The 20,900-nt window shown below is 37.9% G+C and overlaps 1 protein-coding gene and 1 pseudogene across 2 annotated transcripts in view; one reads left to right on the forward strand and one right to left on the reverse strand.

The window, feature by feature from the left end:
- Nucleotides 1–20,900, reverse strand: part of LOC113914425 (protein NPAT) — a 59,010-nt gene that overhangs the window by 32,759 nt on the left and 5,351 nt on the right. For both annotated transcript variants that reach the window (XM_027579639.2, XM_027579641.2), the window contains exons 2-4: nucleotides 7,469–7,587; nucleotides 2,927–2,987; nucleotides 1,299–1,371 (exon numbers count right to left, since the gene is read on the reverse strand). In XM_027579639.2, coding sequence (XP_027435440.2) covers nucleotides 1,299–1,371; nucleotides 2,927–2,987; nucleotides 7,469–7,587 — 253 coding nt within the window. The remainder of the gene's footprint in view (nucleotides 1–1,298; nucleotides 1,372–2,926; nucleotides 2,988–7,468; nucleotides 7,588–20,900) is intronic.
- On the forward strand, nucleotides 5,977–6,085 carry LOC113915667 (annotated as a pseudogene).

Genomic DNA, 20,900 nt, shown 5'->3' on the forward strand with positions numbered 1-20,900 from the left:
ACCTGGTTAAGAGCCTTTTATTTTTATGTAGTACCTTGTCAATAAGATATCTCAGTAACTTACAAATATTTATAGGTGTTAAATTGTGAATTTTTTTTTTAAAAAAGATTTTTAGAATTTATTTATTTAGAGAGAGACACCGTATGAGCAGGGGGAGAGGCAGAGGGAGAGAATCTCAAATAGACTCCCTGCTCAGGGGGGAGCCCGATGCAGAGCTCAATCCCAAGACCCTGACATCAGAACCTGACCAGAAATCAAGAGCTGGATGCTTAACTGATTGAGCCACAGGTGCCCCAAATTGTGAATGTTTTTGAAAGATTATTTGAAAGAGGAAATGAGTTGAAATGGGGGAAAAAAGGTAAGACTGTCAAATGAGATGTGGTACAAAGTTAGATAGAAAGCATTTGGAGCCACTTCAGGGTTTAAACTGAGGAAGGAATGGAGCCCCTGCTGAGGTGTTTTTTTTTTTTACAGATTTATGTATTTTACAGAGAGAGAGAAAGGGAGCAGGAGCAAAGGGCAGAGGGAGGGAGAATTCCAAGCAGATTCCCTGCTGAGTGCAGAGCACCACATGGGGCTCAGTCTCACAACCATGAGATCATGACCTGAGCCAAAACCAAGAGTTGGATGCTCAACCGACGGAGCCACTCAGGGACCCCAAGACCCTGCTGAATTTATGTTGGGTATTCACCTGTAGCTCTGGGAGAAAGGGTAAAAAACTGTTTTCATACTAGATTCTAAAGTTAAATAAGAGATGTTATAATTGATACCAATAAGGGCTGGCATCCAAGGCCATGACATGACCTAGGTAAAAGGTAGACACTGCTACCATGAGGAAATTCTAAATTTAGAAGATCCCAGAAGTAGATTACTCAAGTTTGTTTCTTTACAGGGCAAGAACCAATGAGGCATGAATTCAACACATCAATTCTTTGCATGAGTAACCAAGATGCAACTATGTAAGGAAATTCACACAAGACTGGCATTAGATTTGTATTCTAGCCAGAGATCTGCCTCTAACTTGCTATGGGAACATGGGAATATTATTAAACACCTATAAATCTCAATTTTCTTATTTCTAAACATTTTATTCAAGTATGCATTTTGTCAAATTATTCCAATAAAAAACAAATGAGTATCAATAATCTTTTAGAGTAAATTTAAAATTAGATCCGTATCACAGAAATGCACTGTGTGGGTCTTAAGAAGATTTAAAACTGAACAGCTTCCTACATGTGTTTGCATTACAAAATGATCACGCATATTCTGATAAACTTACTATACAGGCTTTTTATTACCTGATCTGAGAAAGTGTATGGTCTAACTTCTTCCATAGAGATGACATAATTGCTGGGACATCATTTGATGTTTCTAGAGCATAAGAGGAAAAGTTTCTTAATAAATACAAAGAAAATTCATCACTTAATTTAGACACAAAATGAACAAGGAAAACAAACTTTCCTCTAAGCTGCTGACATGTCACAAACTAAGAAATAAGCCTATCTTGTAAAATGACCTACAAAGCTATAAACGAGACTGCCTTCTTTTCTTAAGCCATTGAGTATCAGATGCAATGAGTGGAAATAGAAATTTGTAAAGCCTCTGAAGCTTTTATAGATCAATTTTATATCTTCTTTGCATTAAAAAAAGACACTCTTTTTTTAAAGATTTAAGTAATCCCTACATCCAACATGTGGTTCGAACTTAACAACCTACGATCGAGAGTCACATGCTCCACCGACTGAGCCAGTCATGCGCCCCTCAAAAGGGCAAACTATTTTAAATCTGTTCTATTTGACATCATATTACATTTGAATGTTAATTAAAATAATCTGATTTATAATAAACATCATAAAGGTTATGCGAACTCCTGTGAGTATGGAAATTATTTTTCTACAACCAATGTTTTTATGTCCAAATCACTGCGATCACTCAGCAACCCCTTAATAAAAGCCCCACCAGTTACTATACTTAAGTTACAGGTAAAATTCCTGAGGACGGATTAATTTTTTTTTTAGAATATGCTCTAAAAGCCCACAGTAATGGGAAACTTCTAGGATATTTAAAATCTTTACTATATACTTATAAAAAAACTCAAACCAGAGAAAGCTACCCAACATAAAAATGGGATTAAACCTTTGTAGTCCAATAGCATATTGTTTCTGAAGTTATTTACACTCTAAATATTCCTGTAAGAATATTTAGGCCTATTACATTTTTTTTTCTAGTGCTGTGATCTTGGAAAAAGTTAATATGGCTTCTCTAATTCTGTTTTCTGATACTTACTTAAAAATTATCTTAACAACCAATACCTGTAACTGGGTTATTTTAAAGACTGAAGTAAAACAAAGGAAAGCATTCAGCATAAAGCTGCCTAGAGACAAATACTCAAAGTAATAAATAAGCATCAGTCCTTTTTTTCAATGTTATTATTTTATGGTAATTCTTTTGTTAATGTTGTGAATTATAAAAATAATCAGTATTGGAGAATAAAACAATTTTAACTTCCCCCCTAAAATATTACTTAGGCAAATATTATTTTATATTCTGGTTAATATAAACCAGAATTTTATGACTGGTTCCTGTGTTGAGATTTAGACTGCCAAGACCTTAAAATTAAAATATTGACTTGAAATTCTGTAACACATAGAACATGTTCATCAGTTTAGACACTTAGACTTGAGTTTTATTTAAGAAAATTATTTTGTTATATTCTCTAGCTTTCAGATTTTTGCCATTGATTTATTAATCAATATAAATGCAAACTAATTAGATATCTCCCAGTAAAACGTATCTCATCATAACTGAGACAAATTTTCTTTTGGCTTTTAGGAGGCATTAATAGCCTTTAAAAATTGTTTCCAATTAAAACTATTAGATAAATCCTGTATAAAATAGAAAAGAATCCCTAACCCTCAATTCTTACCTTTTGCTTTCATAGCTACATACTCATTCAGAATTGTTGTCAGGTTTTTTCCAAACAAGGACTGAAAAGAAAAAGATCAAGCATTATAAAAGTTGTGCAATACTACTAATAATTTCCCACCATGAAACATTTCACTGTATAAAGTTATAAAAGATCTGGATTTTTTGATGAAGAACAGATTAGGATAAGAACAGCTTATCAAAAATGATGAGTCACTTAAGTTAAGGGTTGCATCAAACCTACAAGTCATGAATCTTGTCTGTTTGCATAAGACACTGTGACTATGTTTCATTAGCTAAGATAGTCCAAAGGCAGAAAAGCAGTTTTCAGCTGTGGGGTAGGGATCTAGTCACGTAACTTTCTTTTTTTTTTAAGATTTTATTTATTTATTTAAGAGAAAGTGAGAGGGAGAGGGAGAGACAGAGAGCATGAGCTGGGGGTGGGGGAGGCGCAGTGGGAGAGGGAGAAGCAGACTCCCCACTGAGTAGGGAATCCAATGCGGGGCTTGATCCCAAGATGCTGGGATCATGATCTGAGCTGAAGGGAGATGCTTAACCACTGAGCCACCCAGGTGCCCTCAGTCACATAACTCTTTAAAAACAGTAAGGACTCACTCCTAATTTGCCCTATCCTGAAAGCCATGTGAACCTGCCAAAAGACAAAGTGAAAAAACACTGAGCATAAGAGAGAGCTTTGACCAGCACCTTCCTATTTTCACTTCTATCCTCTCATAAACTTGTTTTCCTCCACCGCCCCGCCCTCCCGTTTCTCCTACTACTAAAGTGCAGGTTTTTATTACCTCAAGTTTGAGGTCATAAGAATCTGGAAGGCTTACTTTCGTATGTAAAAGTGGACATGTTAATTCTTAATTCATGAATCATTTGTTGTGAAGATTAAGGATACATGAAACATGTCTAAGACAACGTCTAACACAGGACAGGTGATCAGTTTCCTTTTCTCTCCTGAAGATTTCTACTTTGTTCTGTCTTAACTAGAGCCTGAGAAGTTTGGGGATTTGCTTAATACTAACTTGGTCATTCTACCTTGCCTTATTTCTAGTAGCTAACATTAATTTGTGAATGACTGGTATTGTGTCCCCCAAAATTCACGTCAGGACACAGTGGAGAAAGTGGCTATCTATTAAGCCGGGAAGACAGCCATCACCAGGAACTGCATCAGGAGCACTTTGATCTCAGACTTCCTAGCTCCAGACCTGGGAGAAGATCTAGGGGTTAGGTGTGCATTTAGCTACTGGGGAACCACTGCAGCTGGGCCCTCACAGCAGAAAGCTACGCAACCACACAGACATGCTAATCCAAATAAACAAACACACCTGTATCTGTATAGATTTGTACAAATATTAAACATGGCTTCATAGTGGTATCTCTGACTACAATTCAACACCACAGGTTTCATTCTTAGGCTTATCTGTATCTTCTTTCTCCCAGAGTCCTGGCTCCAATTATCTACATCTTATTTGTTGAGAACGGCTAATTTAGAGGAACTCAGGGGAATTTATTTAAGATTCATTCATGCTGTTGTGTGAATCAACAGTGTGTTGCCTTTTATTGCTTAGTAGTATTTGATTCTATGGCTATACCATAGTTTACCCACTTACTGGCTGAAGGACGGTGTGGTGGTTTCTGATTTTTGACCATCACATATGAACATTAGTGTGCAGGATTTTGGGTGAGTATGTTTTTCAATTCACTTCAGTAAATATCTGGGTGTATGAGTGCTGGGTCTCATGCGGAATGTATGTTTAACTTCATAAACAATTGTCAATCTGTTTTCCAAAGTGGTTGTATGATTGAGTTGAATGAGCAATGAATGAGTGCCTACTGCTTTGCATCCTTAGGGCTAAGTATCTGACAGTTTTTAAATGTTTTTTTACATTAGCTGTTCTAATAGATATATATTGGTATCTCCTTATTCATTTGCATCTTTCCAATAACAACAGATTTGGAGTTTTTTTCCAAGTTTTTTTTCCATAAGCTTATTGCCATCTTTAGATCTCCTGCCCATTAAAAATTTCATTTGTGGGGGCACCTGGGTGGCTCAGTCATTAAGCGTCTGCCTTCGGCTCAGGTCATGATCCTAGGGTCCTGGGATCAAACCCCACATCGGGCTCACTGCTCAGTGGGAAGCCTGCTTCTCCCTCTCCCACTCCCCTGCTTGTGTTCCTGCTCTCGCTCTCTCGCTCTCTAAAAGTAAAATCTTAAAAAAAATTTTTTTCTTCCTTTTTTAATTTAACAGTTTTTTAACGGGTATGCTCGGTACAAATCCTTTACCACAGATGTGATAATGTAAATAGTTTCTTTCAGCCTGTGGCTTGTCATTCTTGGAACAGTTTATTGTAGAGCAAAATTTTTAAATTTTTACAAAGTTTAATTTACCAATTTATCCTTTTATTGTCAGTGCTTTTGGTATCACATCTAAAACTCATCACCAAACCCACGTTTACACAAGTTTTCTCAAAAACAAAAACAAAAAACTTACAGTTCTACATTGCACCTTTGGTCTTTTATCCACTTTGGTTAATCTTTGTATGAGGTATGTGTAAAGGATCTTTTTTTGAATCTGGATGTCTAATTGTTCTATCTCCATTTGTTGATGAAATTACTCTTTCTCCAGTGAATTGCTTTTGCACTTTGGTCAAAATCAGTTGTGTGTGTGTGTCTACATCGGGCTCTATTCTGTTCCACCAATCTAAGTCCCTAACCTCCCTCTAATGTCACTCAATCTTGATTATTAGAGGTTGTTAGTAAGTCTTACAATCAAGTAATGGGAGTCTTCCAACCTATCCTTTTTAAGAATTATTTGGGCTTTTTGTTCCTTTGCTTTTCCATGTAAAATTTAGAATTCAGCTTGTTGCTATCTACAAAAATGTTTGTGGGGATTTTGATTGTAATGGATATATAGATTAAAATGGGGAGAACTGACATCTTAAATGAACACAGTATGTTTGATATTCTCCAGCAGTTTTGGAGGTTTTTTCAGGTTTCCTCCATAGATAAGCATGTTGTCTATGACAACTGAAATGAATCTGAAGCTTTGCATAGTGGCAGTATCATAGCCAATGAGGTTAATCCGAGGCGCGATTATTGCTAATTGAAATGAATCTGAGACATGTTCAAAATAAATTAGCAAAATACTATGTCAAATAACGTAGCTCCAAACTATGTCCATTATATTCCGAATGATGCTCTGTTGGTCTAGTGATATTCTAAAAAAGAGGTGACAACAAGATAACAAAACACCTGTTTTATATTTGTCTAAATTAAGCAAGCAGACATAGGAAAAAAGGGGTTGAGATAAGAAACCACAGAGCAGGTGGCTTAAATAACAGGCATTTCTTTTTCTTTTTTTTCTTAAAGATTTTATTTATTCATTTCAGAGAGAGAATGAGAGATAGAAAGCACGAGAGGGAAGAGGGTCAGAGGGAGAAGCAGACTCCCCGCTGAGCAGGGAGCCCGATGTGGGACTCGATCCCAGGACTCCAGGATCATGACCTGAGCCGAAGGCAGTCGCTTAACCAACTGAGCCACCCAGGCGCCCCCAGGCATTTCTTATTCTGGAGACTGGTGAGTCCCAAATCAAGGTGCTGGTCAATCTGGTTCCTGGTGAGGGCCAACTTCCTGGCTTCCAGACATCTCCCTTCTTGCTGTGTGCTCCCATGGCATCCCCTCCATGCCTGTTCGAGGAGAAAGATCTCTCTCTTCCACTTCTTATAAAGGCAATAATTGCATCACAAGGGGCCCAAACTCATGACCTAATCTAAACCTAATTAATTCCCAAAGGCCCCACCTCTAAACCATCACATCGGTGCTTAGGGTTTCAACCTATGAATTTTGGAGGAACACAAATATTTAGTCCATAGCAGGCAGAAAACAAGTGAGCCCCAAGATAAGCGGTTGTGAAACTGCTGTTAGAAATGAGAGTGTCGGGGCGCCTGGGTGGCTCAATCGGTTAGGCGTCTGCCTTTGGCTCAGGTCATGGTCCTGGGGTCCTGAGGAGATTGAGCCCCGCATCGGACTCTCTGCTCGGCGGGGAGCCTCCTTCTCCCTCTCCCTCTGCTGCTCCCCCTGTCAAATGAATAAAAAAAAAAAAGAAATGAGAGTATCTTTTTTTTTTAAAGATTTATTCACTTGACAGAGAGCGAGTGAGCCAAAGAGCACAAGCTGGGGCGGGGGGTGGGGGGGGACTGGGAGAGGGAGAAGCAGGCTCCCCACTGAGCAGGGAGCTCGATCCCAGGACCCCGGAATCATGACCTGAGCCAAAGGTAGACGCTTAACCACATGAACCACACAGGCGCCCCGAGAGTGTTATTTTGAAACTGATTCTTAGAAGCAAAGTTGCCAGCTTTGGCATAAGCGTGTGAAAAGAAGAGCTGGCCTTCTTCAGGTCTTTCTAGTCATGCATTAATACTATCAAATGTCTACCAATTTTGAAACTGCTAATGAGCTGATGTTAAGACTGCTGTTTATAGTCTCTCATGTTGGTCAATGAGGAACTATTTCCCTTAAGGAACAAATCACTCACCAGTAAGCAGGCTGGAATAAAACCTTCATCTGTACAATGTTCTGCGTATTCTTTTAAATTTGAACTTTCCAAAATAAAAGTCTGGCAGGTAGAAGTGAGGTTTTCCTGTTGTAAGTAACCTAAATGAAAAACAGAAGGTTAGGTAATTCCAGTAACTTCGGTACTTTCGCCCCAATGCAACAGAAACGCAGTTTCATATCACAAATGGAACCTCAGGTGGAATGTGCTGGGTTTCTGCAGCCTTGCCCAGAACCACCAGTTTGTGCTGCAGTACAAAGCAGTCTTCATAGAATACGTGGTTGTTTGATGGAAAAAACTCTAGCTAACCTAAAAACATATGGTATCTGATAAAGTACAATTAATGCAAAGTAATGCTTACAAGTGAATCTATAAGTAATGATACATAAGAGGAGAACTAATAAAGAAATTCTCCATAACCTCCATACTGGCCAGGCTGGCAGACAATTATATAAGTAACTTACTGGATTATCAAGAAACTACATCCTCCCAATGTTGCTATTTACTTGTACACTTCACTTATCTGCCTAACGGTTTAAGAGGAAAAATGAACAAAAGATCTGCTTTGAAGGAAAGCAAAGAAAGGCACTCCTTTGATTTTTTAATTTATGCCTTTGGGAATCAAAACACTATTTCAACAACAACATTAGCATTTACATCTAACTGACATTTACGGAACAATCTTATTTATCAGTCCTTGGTACTTGCACACATATGAACACTTCATTTGTCTTGACTAGCAGCCTATCTTTGTTCTTTTGTTTCTCAGCATTATTGGCGTTTACCTAAACCCACCACTAAAAACAGCAGTATAATACTGAAAGAATATCGGATAGGATATTGGGAGACCAAGTTTTTACTCTATTTGGTTAAATTAAGCATTGTGAATTTGGGGCAAAAAATATCACGTATCTTCCAGGACTAGGGTGCTTCATCTGTAAGGCATCACACTTGCCTTGACTTGTGGATCAAATCTGGTGAAATTACTCCCTTGTGTAAAGCCCTTCAATCACTTCCCATAGCACTCAGTTAAACTTCTAAATTCTGAGCAGCTTCAGCTGGAATGACCATTTAAGGACCTCCAAAAATCCTTTCCTCCATAAAAGCAATGAGAACACTGGCACAAATGGTTAAAAAGAGAAAAACTTTTACAGAACTCAGAAAATAATCAAAGTCTTGGGAGCATTTAAGAAAAATAGAAGAACTTCAGTAATAATGAACACTGTGGCATTTTAACTTGCTCTATTCTCATGCTCATATCCCCAGCTGAGTGGTATACTTGTTTTAAATGTGATTCCAGGCTATTGATTTTCAAACAGCCTAGCAGCCAATGGAGGGATCAGATAGGGATGGAATTTTTCCAAAGACTCATTCCCATTCCCAGAATAATTTGATCTGCGTAAAAATTACCTGGAAACCTCCACTTGCATGGCTGGTCTTTGAACTGAATCAGAATTTACCCAGTGCAAAGAACCTTCTCCTTTAAGATGTTTGCCTAAAACTATCAGCAGGAATAGCTTAACACTACAACTATCAGTGACGAAGAGTGGGACAAACAAGCTAAACAAAACAAAACAAAACAAACCAAAACATACAGACACACACACACACACACACACACACACACACACACACACAAAGCTGGGGTATGAACAGTCCACAGCAGGCTCTGAAAAGTTAGGATATATTCCTGGGATATTAGAAGGACATGTACAAGTGTAGGGCAGTGCACATAGAAGAGATCTGACAAGGTCCTAAGCTCTCACCTCTGGCTGACCAGTAAGGCTCTGAGTAAGCAGGCTAAGGCAGAGTTGCCAACTGCTTAGCTGAATATTCAAGCATGCCCCAACATACACCCAGCCCCTTGACAAACAATGGGAGACTTATGGACTCCAAGCTTTAAAAAAAAAAAAAAAATTCAGTGTCCAATCATAGAATATAAACTCAAAGAATAAAGACTTTACAGATTTAGTTCAGGCAGCAGTTCACAGCAACTGCTGAAACAACAAAGAGCCGTAACAAACATGAGGGAGGCAGGAGAATTTGATTACAAAAGCTGTCACATTATATTATTTAAAATGTCTAATTTACAGCAAAAAAATATGAGACATGCAGAGAAACAAGAAAATATGTTTCATATACAAGGCAAAAATAGGGGCACCGGATGGCTCAGTCAGGTAAGTGTCTGCCTTCGGCTCAGGTTATGAGCCTGGAGTCCTGGGATCGAGACCCACATCCAGCTCCTTGCTCAGAGAGGAGTCTGCTTCCCCCTATACCCCTCACCCTGCTCGTGCTCTAATAAATAAAAACTTAAAAAAAAAAAAACGCAAGGCAAAAATAAAAGCAGTCAACAGAAATCATCCCTAAGGAAGCCAAGAGTTAAAACTTTAAAAAACTTTAGTTTTTTCCTAGAGTTAAAACTTAATATCAGCTACTTCATTTTTTTTTTTTGACACAGAGAGAGCACAAGCAGGGGGAGCAGCAGCAGAGGGAGAAGCAGACTCCCCGCTGAGCAGGGAACCCAATGTGGGACTTGATCCCAGGACCCTGGGATCATGACCTGAGCCAAAGGCAGACGCTCAACCGACTGAGCCACCCAGGTGCCCCAGCTACTTCATTTTTAAAAGATCTGAGAGAGAAAGAAAGAACAAGCATGAGCGTGGTGGGGAGGGGCAAAAGGAGAGGGAGGGAGAGGGAGGGAGGGAGATACTTCAGCAGTCTCTGCACTTAGATCAGAGCCTGATGCAGGGCTCAATCTCATGATTCTGAGATCACAACCTGAGGTGAAATCGAGTCGGACGCTTAAACGACTGCCTCACTCAGACGTCCCCAAAATCAGTTGTTTTAAATAAATTCAGGGAACTAAAGAAAACTATTCCTAAATATCTAAAAAAAATTATGAGAGCAATATTTCATCAAAAAGAAGTTAAGAAAAACAGAAATTATACAAAAAAAAACCCCAAGTAGAAATTCTAGGGTTGAAAAGTATAACAACTAAAATGAAAAATTCCCTAGAGGGGGGACTCAACAGCAGATGTGAAGAGGCAGATGAAAGAATTAGTGAACCTGAACACAGCTCAAATGAGATTATCCAGCATAAGGAACAAAAACAAAACAAAACAAAAAAATCACAAAAAGTTAACAGTCTTTGAGACTTGTGGAACACTATCAGTTGTGCCAACATAAGCATAATCAAAGTCCCAGGGGAGGAGAGACAGAAAAAGGCAGAAGGAATACTTGAAGAATTAATGTCCAAATAATGAACATCCAAAATTTGAAAATTATTTATTTAGGAAGCTCAATAAATTCCAAGTAGGATACATGGAAAGAATTTCATATCTAGACATCTCATAATCAAATTGTCAGAAGACAAAGAGAATTTGGAAAGCAGAGAGAAACAGTTCATCACTTCACAAGGGATCCTCAGTAAGATTAACAGCTTTTTTCTTCATGAGAAACCATGGAGGCCAGAGGCAGGGAGATGAGGTAAAGTGCTAACAATAACAAAAATCCAACCAAGACCAACAAAACCCCTTCAAAATGGAGACATTAAGCTACTCCCAGATTAAAAATACAAAATGAAACAAAACCCAAAGACATTGTTGCCAGCAGACTTGCCCTTTAAGAAATATTAAAGGGAGTCCTTTAGGCTAAAATTAAAGGACGCTAAACAGTGAAACAAATCCATGTTAAAAAAACAAAACACACCACTAAAGGTAACTGTACAGGTAAACATAAAACAGTACAAATTACTTCTTGTTTGTAACTCCCTGCTGTTGTAAACGACAACTGTATATAGTAAGTATAAATCTGGGTTGGTGACCATATAATGATGAAGATGTAATTTTTATCACCTTAAAAGCAAAAAGGGGGATGAGAATGGAGTTATAGAGGAGGAAAGTTTTTATATACTACTTAAATTAAGCTGGTATCAATCCAAACAAGATTGTTTTAAGTTACTTGTAAACTTCAAGCAATCACTAAGAAAAAGGCTCAAAAATAAAAAATATAAAGGAAACAATGGGCGGGGGGTGGCGCCTGGGCAGCTCAATTGGTTAAGTGTTCAGACTCTAGTTTTTGGGATAGAGCCACACACACACACACACACACACACACACACACACACACACACACACACACACACACACACACACACACACACACACACACACACACACACACACACACACACACACGGCTCTGTGCTCATCAGGGAGTTGCCTTGAGGATTCTCTCTCTCCCTTAGCCCCCTCCCTGCTCGCCTGCACGTGCTCTCTAAAATAAATTAAGAAAAAAAAAGGAAACAAGGGAATTAAAATGGTAAATTGGAAATATTCAACACAAAAAAGGCAGTAATAGAAGAGCAACAGAAAAAGTAAACATAATATATATATATATATAGACTACAAGTATCAAAATAGCAGGCAAAATCCTCACCTTATAAGTAATTATATTAAGTGATAATGGATTACACAATAAAAAGGTACACACAGAATGAATAAAAAATATGATCCAACTATATGCTTTTGACAACACACACTTTACATTCAAACACACAAATAGGTTGAAAATAAAAGGATGGAAAAAGATATAACGTTCATACAGTAACTAGGAGCTGGAGAGGCTATACCAGTATCAGACAAATTAAGACAAATATTGTTAGTAGAAACAAACATAATGATATTTAATGAATCAAAAAGAGAACAATTACAAGTATATATGCATGTAACCACCAAGGCCCCCAAAAACATGAAGCTAAAACTAACAGAAGTGGAACAAGAACTAGACAATTCAACAAGAAGTTACAGACTTCAACATCCTACTTTCAATAATGAATAGACCAGAGAGCTCAGTCAGGAATGAGAAGGCTTGAACACTATAAACCAACCAGACATAACAGACATCTATAGCATACTCCACCCAACAACAGCAGAATACACATTCTTCTCAAGTGCATGTGAACATCCTCCAGGATAAACCACTCATTAGGACATAAAAAAAGTTTCAATAAATTAAAAAAGACAAATTATATAGAGTATACTCTCTGACAATAGACTATAATTAGAAATCAGTAATAAGAAATTCACAAATAGGGCGCCTGGGTGGCTCAGTTGGTTAAGCGACTGCCTCCGGCTCAGGTCATGATCCTGGAGTCCCGGGATCGAGTCCCGCATCGGGCTCCCTGCTCGGCAGGGAGCCTGCTTCTCCCTCTGACCCTCTTCCCTCTCGTGCTCTCTGTCTCTCATTCTCTCTCAAATAAATAAAATCTTTAAAAAAAAAAAAAGAAATTCACAAATATGTGGAAATTAAACAACACTCTCCTAAATAATCAAAGGGTCAAAGAAGAAAACAAAAGGAAAGTAGAAAATATTTTGAGATAAACAAAAACAAAATGCAACATACTAAAACTTATGGATGCAGCTAAAGAAGTGCTTAGTGGTACATTTATATCTGTAAGTACATTTCAGAGATGAAAGATCTCTAACCAATAACCTATTCTCTCATTTTATGAACTAGAAAAGCAAACTAAACCCAAAAGAAAGCAGAAGGAAGAAAGTAAAAGATCAGAGAAGAAAAATCAATTAAAAGAGAAAAATCTAGGAAACAAAAAGTTGATTCTCTGAAAAGATCAACAGTAATCAACAATCCTTAAAGAGGCTGACAAAAAAAGACGACTCAAATTCCTAAATTCAAGAAGGAAAGAGGGGACATTACTATCACCCTTACCGAAATATTATATTTATATTATAAAAGGATACTATGAACAGTTATATGGCAACAATTTAGAGAGCCCAGGTGAAACAAATACTTCTTAGAGAGACATTAACTGAACCGACTCAAGAATCTACAGAAAATTTGAATAGACCTAAAACAAGTAGAGACTGAACTGTAATAAATACTCTTTTCATAAAGAAAGGCCTAGGATCAAATGGCCTCACTGGTGAATTCTATCAAATATTGAAAGAAGTTTCACCAACTCTTTAAAAAAACAAAAAATAAGAGAGGCCTTTCCATTTCAAACGCTGATACTAGTAATAATCTGATACTAAAACCAGACAAAGACATCATATGAAAACTACAAACCAACATCCCTTACGGAAAAGCAGATGTAACAATTCTCAACAAAATATTAGCAAACTAAATCCATTAACATTTGAAAATGATTATACACCATAACCAAGTGCAATTGTGCCAAAAATGCAAGAGTGAAAATAAAACAAATCAATGTAATACACTCTATTAAAAGAGGGGCGCCTGGGTGGCTCAGTTGTTAAGTGTCTGCCTTCAGCTCAGGTCATGATTCCAGGGTCTTGGGCTCGAGCCCCGAATCGGGCTCCCTGCTCGGTGGGAAGCCTGCTTCTCCCTCTCCCACTCCCCCTGCTTGTGTTCCCTCTCTCACTGTGTCTCTGTCAAGTAAATAAAATCTTAAAAAAAAAAAAAAGACTAAAGTCGGCCCAATACATTAATAGAATAAAGAACAAAACCATGTTATCATCTCAACAGATGTAGAAAAACCACTTGACAAAATCCAACACCTTTTCGTAATAAAAATATGAGGAATATAAGGGAATTTCTTCAACCAGATAAAGGCATTTGTGAAAATCACACAGCTAATGTAATACTCAAAGGTTAAAGAGTCAAGCCCATAGGATCAGGGACAAGACCATGCTTGCTCTTGCCATTTCTATGCAACACTGTACTAGAAGTTCTAGTTTGGGCAATTAGGAAAGGAACTGAAGTAAAAAGCGTCCACATTGGAAAGGAAAAAAATCAAATGTCCTCACTTGCAGATGACATGATGCCCTAAATAGAAAATTCTAAGGAATCCATGTACACACAGAAAAACTATTAAAGTCAATAAGTGACTTCAGCAAGGCTTCAGGATAAAATCAGCCGCATTTCTATATACTTGCAATGAACATCCAAAAATGAAAAAACAAAACAAAAACCAATTTTATTTACAAAAGCATCAAAAAGAATAAAATATTTAGGAATTAAGTTTAACAAAAGAAGCGTATGATCCTACTAAAAACTAGAAATATTACTGAAAGATATTAAAGACTAAATACATAGATCTCTCTTGTTTATGGATTAGAAGAGTTAATGTTATTCAGATGTCAATACTCTTAGATTCAACACAATCCCTATCAAAATCTTAGTTGCCTTTTGTGCAGAAATCGACAAACTGATCCTAACATCCACAGGGAAATACAAGGGACCCAGAGTAGTTAAAACAATCTTGAAAATGAAATGGACTTACACCTACCCACTTCAAAACATGCTACAAAACAATAGTAATCAAGGTAATGTGGTACTAGCATAAGGACAGACCTATAGATCAATGGGACAGAATTAACATTCCAGACATTTATGGTCAATTGATTTTCAAAAACAGTGCCAAGTCAGCTCAATGGGGGAAATATTAGTCTTTTCAACAACTGGTGCTAAGAGAACTGGATACCCACATGCAAAACAATGAAGCTGGACCAAAACAATTAAGTTGTACCTCATACCAAATATAAACATCAACTAAAAACAGATCAAATATATAAGTGTAAGAGCAAAAACTGTAAAAGTCTTAGAACAAAACACAGGTGTAAATCTTTTTGATGTAGGATTAGGTAATGGTTTCTTAGGACATCTAAAGAACAAGCAACCAAAGAAAAATTAGATAGACCGAACTTCATCAAAATTAAAAGCATTTGTGCTTTCAAAGATACTATGAAGGAAGTGAAAAGATAATGGACCAGGGTGCCTGGGTGGCTCAGTCGGTTAGGTGTCTGCCTTCAGCTCAGGTCCTGGGATCAGCCTGTATCAGGCTCCCTACTCGGTGGGGAGCCTGCTTCTCCCTCTCCTCCCTGCTTATGCTCTCTGTCCCTATCTCCATCTGTCTCTCTCCGATAAATAAATTAAAAAAAAAAAGACAAGACAATGGACAAAAATTGAAGAAAATATTTGCAAGTCATCTATCTGATAAGGAACTAGAATCCAGAACATATAAAGAACCACTAAGCAAATGAGAAGAGGCTCAACTTCATCAGCAAATAGGAAAATATAAAATCAAAACCACAATGAGATGTATCAATTCATACCCACTAGAATAGTCAGAATTAAGAAAGATAGTGAGTACTGACAGAGACGTGATGAAACTGGAGATCTCACACATTGCTGGTAGAAATGTAAAATGGTGCAAAATCACTTGGGAAGTTCTCAGAAATATTAAACATAGAATTACCACATCACCAAGTGATTCTACTCTTATATATCTAAGAGAATTGAAACAGTATGTCCAAACAAGATTTGTACATGAATGTTCACAGCATTTTTTTAATAGCCAAAAAGTGGAAACAACCTAAATGTTCATCAATGAATGGGCAAAATGTGGAATATCCATTCGGTGGAACATTTTTCAGCCATGAAAAGGAAGTAACTACTTCAGCTTGCCACGACATGTATGAATCTTGAAAACAAGGTTCTAGAAGTCAGATACAAAAGGCCACAAATTGTAGAATTCCATTTACATGTTAAGTCCAGAATAGGGAAATCCACAGAAACAAAAAGTAAATTAATGGTTGCCAGAGTTTGTGTGAAGGGGGCAAATGGGAGTGACTATTAATGGGTCTGGCGTTTCTTTTGAGGATGATGGACATGTTCTGGAATTAACATTGTGGTGATGGTTAAAAAACACTGTGAATATACTGAATATTGTGAATATACTGAAAACCACTGAATTTTACTTGTTGTGGGATGTGGATTATATCTCGATGAAAAAATGTAATCCTACATTAACACGTTATATGAAGCTCTACTTGTTTTGCATCCTTATTTCTTCTTTAGCCTTATATCATGCCATTCCATCTCTCCCAGACTCACTGGTCTTTCAATTCCGCAAATTCACAAATGCTCTGATATCAAGACCACTGTATACTCCATTCCCATTGCTTTGGCAGCTTCTTAGCCTAGCTAATTCCAACTCATTCTTCAGGTCTACGGTTAACTACCACTTCCTCAGAGGCTCTTTTTTTGAATCCTCTTATTACGTGCTATACTCCTCTTACCAGATACTACATTCCCTTATACCTTTCCTTTGCAGTAGACTTATCTCAGGGCTGGTATAATACTCAAGTATTTAACGACTAAAGCAATTATTTAGCTCTCCTCCATATTTAAAATTCTATTCTTTTCACCTGGAACTTTATCTTTAAGCAGGCCCTCCAAGTCAAAAGACTAATTAGAGGGCGCCTGGGTGGCTCAGTTGGTTAAGCGACTGCCTTCAGCTCAGGTCATGATCCTGGAGTCCCAGGATCGAGTCCCGCATCGGGCTCCCTGCTCAGCGGGGAGTCTGCTTCTCCCTCTGACCCTCTCCCCTCTCATGCTCTCTATCTCATTCTCTCTCTCAAATAAATAAAATCTTTAAAAAAAAAAAGACTAATTAGAATGCCTATGAAGTCATTATGTATGAAGATTATAAAAGCAAAGGGCAAGAAAATTGTCATCCCATTTTAGGAAATGCCCTAGCTGGGATCTGGGAACCAACTCACCACTTTCTACTTATAGTTGATGAATCAGTTTTCCAACGGCTTGCTCACTAATGCTAGAGAGAGAAACAAAGAATACACAAATAAAAAAAACAAAGATACTGTCCTTTGGATTAGGGGACGACATTTAGAAACCAGAATATACCTTTTATCTCATATACTAGTACTTCAGTGTCTCCAACACTGATATGAAATCATCTCAAATATGAAATCAGATCAAAGACAGATTGCTATTTTCCCTTTATTTTTCACAAATAATGCAATATAAACCCTTACAATTCTATAGCCAGCTGAGAAGCAAATCATTTTTACGATGGTTTGCTTTTTAAGCTACATTATTTGGAATAACTCAGCTGCTACTAGGATTTCACCAATACAGAAATTTAAAATGTATACGAATCACTGGAGTCACTTTGGAGGCAGGCAGCTGGAGCTTTTTATATGTTTCAAAGTTTAAACTGAAGATAATTTCTTTTCATGGGAGAGTTTCAAAAGCATTAAGAACTCCAGATGTATTCATAACCACTTGAGACTTCTAACAGGTGGTGGTGTGAAATCAAATTCCTAATGTGAATTTGCTTTTGTGCAGACCAAACATTCTCAAAAATAACAAAGCACTAAGCGGATGAAAATTGGTACAGGAGAGGCAAGGGAACAAAGAGAAGATCACCCTTTTAATGCATAAATCACAGATGTACATACAATACATGAACACTGTATTTGTGACATTAAAGTATCATGTGGGAGATTAGGGGGGAAAAAGTCTGAAAATACTCCTTAAGGGTGTAATAATGAAATAAGGTTGAGAAACCAACCTAGACTGAATGTAGTGATAGAATTAACCTTTCTCAGAAAAAATATGATCATCAGTGCTAACTACGCTGGCCAAGGAATTATCACAGATGACAGTTTATGGTTTATCTTAAGACATTACACTTCAGTATACACTTGAGAAAAGGCTTGTTAGAAAGCTAGATTACTTCTATAAAGTGTTTAAAAATTATAATGCAATTTAAAATAGCAGTATCTAAGATATTTACCTTCTGCTCTTAAAAACATGCCCAACTTTGAGCACTCTAGAGTTCCCATTTTAGATTACACTTGATGAATTTTGTTTTACTTTATAGAAAAATAAAACAAAGAGCTGAAGTTAATAAACCAATAGTGGAGACAAAATGAAATACTAAATATAATCCAGAAGAATGCAGGAAAAAAAGAGCAAGAAACAAATGGGACAAGTAGAAAACAAATAGCGAGATAGTAGATTCATTTTTTTAAAACTTTTTTTAATTTAGTAAGCCTATGCCCAACGAGGGGCCTGAACTCATGAACTCAAGATCAGGAGTCCCATGCTCTAACAACTGAGTCAGCCAGGCGCCCTGAGATAGATTTCAACCCAATTTAGCAATCCTACTTCTCAAATGAAGTATTTACTCAAATGAAATCAAACATGTCCACACAAAAGCTTGTAAGCAAGGTTGTAAACATTTTATAAGTTTAAATAAGTTATATAAAACCCAAATATCCATCAAGTGGTGAATACATGAATAAAGCATATACACACAGTAAAATACAGCAAAAAAAGGGGGGTGAGTGGGATGGATTTATAGGAAGCTTGCCTTAGAGTAGGGTATGTTAAAAAACAGAACAAGTTCCTGAATAAATGGACAAAAGAATAAAGGAATGGGAAAATGAACAAATGAATAAAAATCTATGATCAAGGACTGTCTTCCTTCAGTATTTTTGGCATTTGAAGGAAAAGCAGTTTACAGCATATATGTAACCTCCTGGACCTCGCTTTCTCCCCTTGTATCATAGAGCAAGCAACTGCTACTTTTCTGGGCCCTTGAGAAGATGAAGAAAGAAGTGAATAAAAGATTTAGTATCTTTAGTCCATAATCATAGAAACCTAGAGTATGTGTAAAGCTATGATGCATGTCTGCAGGGATGTGAGTAGCTAAATCCTGGAAATTCAGGCAGAATGGCTTATTTTATTCTGCAGCCCTGTTTCTGTCTGGTAGCATTGTAATCAATTTATAAGAGAGGAAAAAGAGACTTCAGCATTCTCCACATGATCCATGTTCCCATGGGTAGAGTTGATTCTGTGCTTGTATAGACAACTTATGCACTCCCCCCACCTCTTCTAATGTGGTTGTTAGATGTGACCATAGGATTAAGTTTATATTGAAAGTGTTCCTAGCGCCTTTGCTAGTTCCTTTTGGCTTCTACTCAAACTTAACAGAGATTATTAGAATTAGTATTTGTGATTCCACTGTTTTAAATATTTATAAATGCTTAATTCTTAGATACTTCTGACATTGCTACAGATTTAAACCCCAAGTATAAACATTCCTTTGAGGGTTTTTATCTTGTTCTGATAGTAAAAACTGTCAGAGGCATATGACTTAAACCTGATTTCTAAATGAGATATCCTCTAGCAACCAAAATATCTGATGTGGTTGATATTATTCCACTGCAAAGTACACTTTACCCCAGGGAATATGCTCTAAGAGAAAATTAAAACCTAGCCTCCCACACCAAAGCCCATTAAGTCATTAGGTGGCCCTTCAGTATGTGAGCTTTGTTTTCTTGCTGGGCTGCAGGGCACTAGGACCCCTCCCAGAGACAGTAACAAGTGCCTCCTCCAAGCAGATTTATCCAGGAATCACAAAACTCAGACCTGAGATGGACCTTGGGCTTCCTCAATCTGCAGAAGAGGAAACTGAGTACAGAAGACATTAAACGGTTTTTCCAGGATCTACAGCTGGTTACGAGAAAAGGAAAAAACCCCAAATCCCCACAGCATTCTTTTTTTTTTTTTAAAGAGAGTTATTATTTTTTTTTCTTTTTAAGATTTATTTACTTATTTATTCATGAGAGACAGAGGGAGAGAGAGAGAGGGAGGGAGGGAGAGAGAGAGAGAGAGAGAGAAGCAGAGGGAGAAGCAGGCTCCCCAAGGAGCAGGGAGCCCGATGTGGGACTTGATCCCAGGACCCTGGGATCATGACCTGAGCCGAAGGCAGACGCTTAACCATCTGAGCCACCCAGGAGCCCTCCCCACAGCATTCTGAAATCACAAATCATAGCCCAAGTGGTCCTGAAGGTGGGGCGAATTATTCTAGACTAATGTGATTTCGATGGTGGAATTAGAATACCATCCAGGTTGATGATTGCTTCAGATGAAAAAAATCCCAATTCTTCAGGGGCATCTGGCTGGCTCAATGGGTAGAGTGTGAAACTTTTGATCTCAAGGTTTGAAGACCGAGTTCCACGTTGGGTACAGAAATTACTTAAAAGATAAATAAAAACACCAAAACCAAAACCAAAAAAGTGCAATTTTGGGTAATCTAGAGTTCCCATTTTATTTATTTTTTAAAGATTTATTTATTTGAGAGAGCAAGAGCCGAGTGAGAGGGGCAGAGGGAGAGGGGTACACAGCCTCCAGCAGTGTCCGTGGGCGGAGCCCCACATGGGGCTCCATCTCACGACCCTGAGACCATGACCTGGGACAAAACCAAGAGTCAGATGCATAACCAACTGCCCCACTCAGGTGCCCCCTTTCTTATTTTTTATTTTATTTATTTCTTTTTAAAAGATTTCATTTATTTTTTTTTTTGACAGAGACAGAAATAGCGAGAGCAGGAAGACAAGCAGGGGGAGTGGGGGAGGGAGAAGCAGGCTCCCCGCCGAGCAGGGAACCCGACGAAGGGCTCGATCCCAGGACCCCGGGACCGTGACCTGAGCCGAGGGCAGATGCCTAACTACTGAGGCCCCCAGGCGCCCCAATTTTATTTATTTCTTAAGTAGACTCCATGCCCAGTGTGGAGCCCAGTGCGCAGCGTGAACTCACAGCCCTGAGATCAGGACCTAGGCCG

Source organism: Zalophus californianus, chromosome 11 (genome assembly GCF_009762305.2).
Source record: "Zalophus californianus isolate mZalCal1 chromosome 11, mZalCal1.pri.v2, whole genome shotgun sequence".
NCBI classification, from domain to species: domain Eukaryota; kingdom Metazoa; phylum Chordata; class Mammalia; order Carnivora; family Otariidae; genus Zalophus; species Zalophus californianus.